The sequence below is a fragment of the Acanthamoeba castellanii genome (assembly GCF_000313135.1).
Source record: "Acanthamoeba castellanii str. Neff unplaced genomic scaffold scf7180000084603, whole genome shotgun sequence".
NCBI classification, from domain to species: Eukaryota; Discosea; order Longamoebia; family Acanthamoebidae; genus Acanthamoeba; species Acanthamoeba castellanii.
Window position 1 is genome coordinate 1 of NW_004457654.1, and position 8,188 is coordinate 8,188.

General features: G+C 54.6%; 6 protein-coding genes across 6 annotated transcripts in view; 3 read left to right on the forward strand and 3 right to left on the reverse strand.

Moving 5' to 3' along the window:
* Positions 1 to 645: 645 nt before the first annotated feature.
* On the forward strand, positions 646 to 1,633 carry ACA1_067690 (uncharacterized protein; the record flags this gene model as incomplete). The annotated part of the gene is made up of 4 exons (XM_004352661.1): positions 646 to 715; positions 774 to 970; positions 1,026 to 1,529; positions 1,619 to 1,633. 4 exons carry the CDS (start codon positions 646 to 648, stop codon positions 1,631 to 1,633), a joined length of 786 nt encoding a protein of 261 aa, XP_004352713.1.
* An 870-nt stretch (positions 1,634 to 2,503) lies between these two features.
* On the forward strand, positions 2,504 to 2,719 carry ACA1_067700 (uncharacterized protein; the record flags this gene model as incomplete). The annotated part of the gene is made up of 1 exon (XM_004352662.1): positions 2,504 to 2,719. One exon carries the CDS (start codon positions 2,504 to 2,506, stop codon positions 2,717 to 2,719), a length of 216 nt encoding a protein of 71 aa, XP_004352714.1.
* A 1,477-nt stretch (positions 2,720 to 4,196) lies between these two features.
* Positions 4,197 to 4,436, reverse strand: ACA1_067710 (uncharacterized protein; the record flags this gene model as incomplete). The annotated part of the gene is made up of 1 exon (XM_004352663.1): positions 4,197 to 4,436. One exon carries the CDS (start codon positions 4,434 to 4,436, stop codon positions 4,197 to 4,199), a length of 240 nt encoding a protein of 79 aa, XP_004352715.1.
* An 840-nt stretch (positions 4,437 to 5,276) lies between these two features.
* ACA1_067720 (uncharacterized protein) lies at positions 5,277 to 5,549 on the forward strand (the record flags this gene model as incomplete). Its single annotated transcript, XM_004352664.1, has 2 exons — positions 5,277 to 5,290; positions 5,339 to 5,549. 2 exons carry the CDS (start codon positions 5,277 to 5,279, stop codon positions 5,547 to 5,549), a joined length of 225 nt encoding a protein of 74 aa, XP_004352716.1.
* Positions 5,550 to 6,196: 647 nt separating this feature from the next.
* Positions 6,197 to 7,215, reverse strand: ACA1_067730 (uncharacterized protein; the record flags this gene model as incomplete). Its single annotated transcript, XM_004352665.1, has 3 exons — positions 6,197 to 6,514; positions 6,835 to 6,947; positions 7,017 to 7,215. 3 exons carry the CDS (start codon positions 7,213 to 7,215, stop codon positions 6,197 to 6,199), a joined length of 630 nt encoding a protein of 209 aa, XP_004352717.1.
* A 141-nt stretch (positions 7,216 to 7,356) lies between these two features.
* ACA1_067740 (uncharacterized protein) overlaps positions 7,357 to 8,188 on the reverse strand; it is a gene marked incomplete at both ends in the record, with an annotated part of 1,090 nt that continues 258 nt past the window's right edge. Inside the window, 2 exons of the mRNA XM_004352666.1 lie at positions 7,357 to 7,724; positions 7,876 to 8,150. Coding sequence (XP_004352718.1) covers positions 7,357 to 7,724; positions 7,876 to 8,150 — 643 coding nt within the window. The remainder of the gene's footprint in view (positions 7,725 to 7,875; positions 8,151 to 8,188) is intronic.

The following is an 8,188-nucleotide window of genomic DNA, read 5'->3' on the forward strand; positions in this document are numbered from 1 at the left end:
GTACAGTTGTGTTGGATGCCTCAAGGTCCACTACTGCAACAAAGCAAGTGAGGCCAAACCAAGCAAGAGTGCAAGGTATGGAATCCCATGATTCTTGATGTTTTTACATTTTTTTAATGTTTTTCTTCTACAACCCACAGGAAAGGCGCCAGCATGTGAAGTGGAGCACAGACACAGAAGTGCCTATGCATGATTGAGGCAACTCTTGCACAGCTCATTGAGCTCTGCACAATGATAGTCAACCATCTGGATGAAATGAACTCAAAGGTGCTGTCTGTGCCAAACAAACTGCACTCTTGATCAATTCTTACATGCAACCTTGTCCAACAGGTGGTCTTGAGAAAGGAGGTGTCATTGTTCTTCCTCACCAAAGCTGAGGAGATCTACTTCAACCACACATGCTTCAGCAGCACAGAGCAACAGCAGCTTGAAGTAGATGGGGTCAAGGAATTCTTGCTTCAGTTAAAAGCCAAAGAAATGAATTGTGACAAGACAAGGCTGTCAAGTGGTGGCAAGCAGTGGATACAGGTGAGCCTCACCCCCATGGTACTACTCCTTGCCCCCTTTTTGTTTTGACATCACTTACTCAATGATCTCTAGCTCTCCACATGTAGGGGTGAACTATGACATGCACTTGGTGAGACAATGGTCAACAACTTTCAAGCCCAAAACCCTTGCCTCACATTGGCCAAGTACAAGGCCAAGCTACTCTCTGGTACATCACTTTCTGTCCTTTAGTTAGTCATGGCTATTCTCACACTATTGAGGTGCAGATTCAGATGAGCATGAGTTGCTGGTCCATCAAGCAATCAGCACTATCAATGAGCACATGCATGACAACACCAACTTGCTGAGGGGAGTGCTCTTTCACAAGCCCAACTCTTTGGCGTGGTGGGCAGACCAGATCAAGAGTGGATGCCATCCTTTGGTGAAGCCAAAAGTGGCTTGGATGTTCAAATCGGTCCTTCAGGTACCCTCAAGCTCTTTCCTCATACACAAGTGCATCTTTGTTGACCATGGTGCAGTGGCTAGCCACAACAGGGGATGGGAGTGCAGATCTCATGAATGTGGAGGAGGGCAATGGTGGCTTGGACAACAGGGACAATGATGCAGGTGAAGCTAATGCTCAGCCTGACACTGACACTGAATTGATACACAAAGAGTATGAACTTGAAGAGGAAGTCATAGAAGAAGAAGAAAATAGAAAGCATGATGAATGCAACTGCAGCAACAATGATGATGGCAGTGGTGGCAGTGATGACAATGGTGGCAATGGTGGCAATGGTGGTGATGGTGGTGATGGTGGCGATGGTGGCAACAGTGGCAATGACAGTGGTGAAGGCAACAGAGATGGCAACAATGGCAACAGTGGTGAAGGTGACAATGGCGATGGTGGTGAAGGTGATGGTGGTGATGGTGGTGGTGACAATGGAGACAGTGACAATGGTGACAGTGGTGATGATGACAGTGGTGACAACGACAGCTGCAATAGCAAAGAGGGCAACAGCAGAGGCATTATGATGCAGAAGGTGTGTGTTTTTGTTCTTTCTTGCTGTTTTGTCATTCTAATTGTCATTTGATTGTTTTGTTGGCAGGACATTCAGCAGCTCATACACAGCACATCCACATTTAACATCATGGACTCTTCTGGTTCAAAACTAGTGGTTGTGGAGAGGCCAGAAGTTGTCAAGAAGCAGGAGCTACAACAGCAACAACAACAAGCAGTGGTAGAAAAACAGCAAAAGGAAGAGGAGGAGACAAAGAAAAAGGAGGTGGCGGCTGCTGAGAGAGTGAGAAAAAAGGAAGAGGCTGAGAAGGACAACTCATTGGTGAAGAAGAGGAAGCAAGCAGAGAGTGCTGAGGGTGACACAAGTCCTGCTGCTGCTGCCCCAAAACAACAGAAGAAGGAGCTTCCCCCAACCTCTGTGGTCACCTGGCAGCAGAAGTGAAAGGCCAAGGAGATCACTGAGAAGGTGGCAGTGGGCTCAACGAAGGCAGTGGTGGGCTTGATGAAGGCGGCGGTGGGCTCAATGAAGGCAGTGGTGGGCTTGATGAAGGTGGTGGTGGGCTCAACAAAGGCAGTGGTGGGCTCAATGAAGGCAGCAGTGGGCTCAACAAAGGCAGTGGCGGGCTCAACAAAGGCAGTGGTGGGCTCAACAAAGGCAGCAGCAGGCTCAACAAAGGCGGCAGTGGGCTCAATGAAGGCAGCAGTGGGCTCAACAAAGGCAGCAGCAGGCTCAATGAAGGTGGTGGGCTCAATGAAGACAACAGGGACCTCCACTAAGGCAACAGCAAGGGCAGCTGCACCCAAGCCTAATAGGAGGACAGCAAACATGCCCAAGGCAATTGAACCACCCACAGGTACCCTTCTTTCTTCATTCTTTTTTGTTCTTCTTCTAACCCATTGATCACAGAGAATTCCAAATGGGAGGTTAGCTTGGTTTGTGAGGATATCACAGCCAACCTCCTGGAGATGGAGCTTGTGGGAATGGGAGATCTGAGGATGTTTGCAATGAGCATTCATGATCCATTCTACAAGCAGTCAGGCCTCATGGATGCAGCAATGGAACAGCTCAGAGCCACCTCAGGTGCGTGGAGTGAAGTGGAGGATGAGAATGGGGAGCCCAATAGCAGGCACCCATGCCTGTTCCTCATCATAGAGGACAAGCCCCAGTGGACCGTCAGCACAACACCAATCTTCATTGGCTACCATGAATAACTGGTACCACCCACAGTGCCTCACAGTGCGACATCTCTAATTTATTTGGCTTTGCAGTAAGGTTCTATGCAGGCCACCTGTGCTCTCCAGTGTGCCGTGCACTGATGTGCCTCTGCCGTTTTGCGGTCAGCCTATCTTCCACCCGCCCTTGGCCCAACAACTCCACATCCATCATCCCCCTCCCCTCTCAACACCCACCAACTCGCGCTGTACCTTTCACAAACAAAAACAACGAGTTTCTCTCAACTTATCCTCATGCACACTCTCGCTGTCCTGCTCCACTTCCAACGTCTCGATTTTTACTGTCGGCTCCCTCTCCAGGAACTTGCTCGCCTTGGCCTCGTCGCACCGCCTCGACCCGCCTGGGCCTGCAGGGACAAACCGGAGCGAGAAGCTTTGGCTGGACGCCTTTTTTCGAAATTCCTCGCCCATCCGTTTTTCCAGTGCTCGATGGTCTTGGCCTGGGCATCCGCATCGCTCAACACCCTGGTCGACCCGCCACCGACATAGAGAACGTTGTACCCAGTGCCAAGATCCTGACGCAGGATCTTCTCGCAGTGCTCTGCATCGGTGGATCTGTTCTGCACGTGCTGGCTTCGAAAATGGCCCTGGCAAAATAAATACGTGGCGCCTCGCCATTGTCCTTTTCCTCCCCTTTCACGCATGCAGCAGCAACTCCCCAACGAGCTCTGGGAGCACATACAATCGCACCTGCCCTCCCCCGGCGATGCCGCGCGCTTCCAGCTGGTGTGTCTCCAGTTCAGCACCTCTGGCGTTGCCGCTAAGCGCCAGTCGTGCTCTCCCGCTTGTGCCGCCCTGTGGAACCTCGAGGAGATCATGGGCGATCGCGCACTCGCGCAGGAGCTCGTCGCCGGCGACATCCACCTGGCTCTGCATCGCAAACACACGAAAATGAGGGCGCTAAAGTTAATCAGTGGCGGCGTCGAGCAACAATCCTGTTACACCGTTTTGTACGACGGCACGATCATCAACGCGCTGCTTTCCGACTCGACTCATGAATTGCCGCATGGCCGTTCTCACGTCGTCATGTTGACAGTGACGGATGGTCAACTCGCCGTGCTCCTCCAACCCGGCGGTGGCGGTGTTCCTCGATTCGCGATGCCGAAAGTCTTCCCCCTGAATCTGGCCCACAAGTCAGGCCTCGCCCTCGTAGGGCATGGGCCTGAACTGAATGGCTATTGCCTGCGGTTGTGGAGCGGCCATGTTCCTGAAGCCGACTGGAGGAACTTCATTGATGAGACACATTACATCCTCGATGGAAATGGCGAGCGCACGCTGCGCTTTGAGAAAGGCATTGTAACACTTGTATGAGAATGCAATTTTATTTACCCGAGAGGGAAGCCGGTGCATGGTCACCATTGCATCCTCGCCACAAATACTCTTTTGCCGCCTTACGACGGACGGGCACAACGCGCGTGACGGTACAAACACAAGTGACATGTTCAATAGGCGGTCATCAAACATCGTCGTATGAGTCGACGCATATGTCAGTGATTCCGGCCTGGACGTGTTCCTCCCAATCGAGCGAGTAGGGATCGTAGACCCAGCATCTCCTCGCCTTCGTGAACATCGTGCCGTTCCTCGTGATGCCGCCTCGTGGGCGCGATCGCCACTCCATCACGTAGAAGGCACAGTGGCCCGATCCAGCCAACTGCTTAACCTCGACCTCGATCAGCTCGCCGTAGACTTCCTCCATTCCACCCGGAACCACCAGCCCGATGGTGGCATGGTCCTTTTGCCAGCCGATACGTTTGTCTTGTTGCTCATCCCTCTCTTGCTGCTGTGTGTGCGTCCTGGGTCCTCTGGCCATTTGTTCCGTTAGGGTTGCGCTTAAAAAACACAATGCGCTCCCACATCGGGGAACAACCACACCCATTTCTGGGACCTGTGTTTGTGCGATATGATGGATTTGTGGGCGCACGTCTTTGACCTCATCGAGTTCAAATCCCACCTGCGTTTCGTGTGCCGTGTGTGGCGCGATGTGGTCGCACCACCGGATCGAATCAGCTGTTCCTCGGTGAGGCCATCGCAAGGGAGTGGCACGATCTCATTCGGTGGTGCATCGGGCAGGGCCTGCCGTGTAATGGCGACGTGTTCAAGTTGCTGATTCGATCGAAGCAGGCGGATGTCGCTCGGATGATAGCATCGGGCCGCATCTCGCTCGCGAAACAACTCCGTCGGATTGAGAGGGGCAGTGTACGCGCGTCAAGACCCTCCAGGCCGCCGGCATCCTCTCCTAGAGCGATGGGCCCGATTGGATCATTAAGCCCTGGCCCGCCTTTGTGCCCGGCAAGGAAAACTGCCGTGCCGTCGTCCAGCCCTCATGCCCGCCCTCGCCGGTGGGCGACGTGTAATCTGGTGCTAGTGTTATAATTATCATTATTATAATTTTAGCACATGCCGGTCCTCGGACCGAGAGGAAAGAATGTTGAAGAATGTCGAGAAAAATGATGGTAGAGAATGTTCATTCTGCAGCGAAAACACAACACAACAGCACTCCAACACAACCAGAGGCACACGAGACAAGATAGAGAAGATGCCGGACAAGAGGTATACGCGAGGCTGTGGCACGACTTGTCTCCGGTGCTGGCGAAACAGGCTGAAGCACGGGAACAAGGAGGCCAAGGCGTTCATGAAGGCTCACCCAGAGCTCGACTGGAGTGTGGATTGCGCGAGCAAGAAGCCCACCAGACGCGCCAAGCAGACCCAGACCCAGGCCCAGACCCAACAATGCCGGAAGAAGCGGAGGAGGACGCGCAACAAGGAGGACGATCGTGAGTCCACACCACCACAACTTGCGGCTCTGTGAGCGCCCTGTCCATAAAAATATTTGCCCATCCTTTCAGGTTTACCTTTCGCAGAACACTCGCACCCGCCGTCCATTGAACTGAGCCTGTCCTGGAGTCCGTCATGCAGCGTATTTCGTCGCCGCAAAAGTCATCCTATAGGGCCACAGAAACGCGCCCGTGCTACCTCAGTACAGGAGGTGCCAGCCCAGGCGCCATGGAGTTGGACAGTAAGCAACCCAACGACAAGAGTCGGGCCATCGATAGCAGTCTGCACAGCATCCGTGTTGACACGTCACGCCCTTTCGACGTCCCAGCGTCAACTTGGCACCAGTCAGGGCCGCTCGACCAACTGCCGCCATTCCTCCCTTCATGCCCTTCGTTCCATGGTCACCGGCCCAAGCCCCCCACTGACAACAGCAGGAGGCACAAAACATGCTTTGACGAAATGGTAAGGGAGGCCGTGGAGAAGGCCCTCCAGCCTCTCTCAGCTCAACTGGCGTCCATGGAGGCAAGGATCACAAGGTTGGAGCGATCCTCGCCGTCCCTCCCCTCGAACTACGGGCACAGTGCAAGGCCGGGTCTTTTGTGATAGCGTCATGGTTTATCCACCAACATGTACCCTTTTTTTTTGATATTCCTGATGGACTGATGGACGAGGTGGCAGGTTTCAATTGTATTTGTAGACAAGTCTCACTTCCTTCTTGTCATAGAACCACTCGCGGCCTATGTGACTCTGCAAGGCCATCTCGAGCGCCTCGATCGTCGTGTTTCGATCGATGGAGACCGAAGGGTTTTCGCCGTAAAAGTATCCGTCTTGTGCCAAGGCGCCGTTCAGACGCGCGACGGCAGCAATCATCTGGTCGCAAATCCTTCTAAACTGCTCGATCCATGGCTCCACGCGAGGCCGCCACATCAAGCGCCATCCCTCCTTGGCCTCCTCCAATTCCCAGCCCTTGCTGGGTGTCAACTGGTCCAAGCGGGGTGTCTTTGGGAAGCACGCAACGGGCGCAGGTGTCGGGATCATTGGGTGAGAGAAGAAATTGGGTGTATGCCTTGGTGGCCTTCCTAATGATTTGGTCCTGCACGCTTGTCGTCGCCATCGCAAGCATCACCAGCCGTAAAGATCTTGGGAACTAGCAAGCGCGAACAATGGTGTCCAAGGAAAACTCTTACTTCTTTATTGGGATTGCGTCATTTTCACAGGGCTCTGATGAGGAGTCATCTTCCACAAGAGGATCCACAAACACAAGCACGCCGCGCATCTCCAAAACTGCGACGTTGTAGAGGCCTCCTCCTTCGCCCGACTCGCGCCTGGTCTCGATGGTCTTGGCGCGGGCCCGTCGGATCGGCGTTGATCCAATCGTAGTAGCGCTGGTGGTTGAGGTTGAAGTGCCAGTTGGCGACGTTCGCTGTCATGCCTGATGAGGGGCAATCCAAGGTCATGCTTTCTGACAAGAAGAACGTGTAGCGGTGCCGCCGTGCGCTACCGTGTGGCGTCTGGGGCGTGAAAGTCTCGGTCCTCATCTCGACGGTATAGACCGCCGGCGCGATGCGCCTGATGGCCTGCTTGACCGCGGCGCAGGCTCGGTCTCGGAGCGCAGTGGCAGCGTCGCCACTGGTGGGCAGGACCATCAGTTTACGCAGCATTGCGATGGTGTGAGACTGCATGTCGTAGTCGTAGAACATGCCCGTGTGGATGGCCTCGCGCGAAAACAGACGCGTGCAGCATTTCGCCACGAGCAACTGGTCGTGCGTTGACCGCGCGACGGATGACTGAATCGAAGCGCGTGAATCGTTCGGATGTCTGGACGTCGCAACTTTCTCCAGTTACACGAGATCCAACGGCCGAGAAAGGCATAGGGGTGATCCGCGGCATAAGACTGCCAGAGGCACGGTCTTGAACGAGTACCCTTCGATGGGGATCTCGCCGTCGCAGATTGTCGGATCGGATGCGGCGTCCCAACGGCTCCGTTGGATCGCGATGTCGATCGTCCGGTCGAAAACGGGCACGAGCCTCGGATAGTAGGCCCGCAGGCGATCGTGGCAGCGCTTGGCGTCGCGGATGATGCGCCACAGACACCGATGCGTTTGGCACAGATTGGTGCACCCTCGCGCGCGCAGGTATTCATAACACCGGCCGTACACGAAACAAACCCGGCCGAGCGTGCTGACAAACCCTCCGATGGGTATGCCCGCTGCGCGCCTCAAGAGCCGCGAAGCGCAAACAGCCGCGGATGCGCTTACCATGTCCACACATTCTAGGATAATCAAGATGATTTCAACGGGCAGGTGCTCTATTGACATTTTAAAATGCTTGGGATCCATTGAGGCGAGTGCCGCCGGTACGCTTGGCCCTTCCGCCGAGGAAGCTGGCGCTGGCCGCGGAAAACTCGGACGAGCGTTGCGCGTGCACAGCACCCAACGGCATCAAATCGTGTTCGTAGGCGGCCGATTCGAGCGAGCGCTGCGTGAACGCTGACTGGTGGCTGGCCGAGAGCCCAGTGAGCTTGCCGCCATAACTGCCGCGCGCGAGGTAGTCGGGCATCATCGGCGGCGCCACCAACTGGGCCAGCACGGTAATGCTGGCGGCCTTTTGGATGTGAAGTATTGCTTGCGCATTCCTGCATCCACTGAGTCTGTGTGTGTGTGTGTGTGGTGG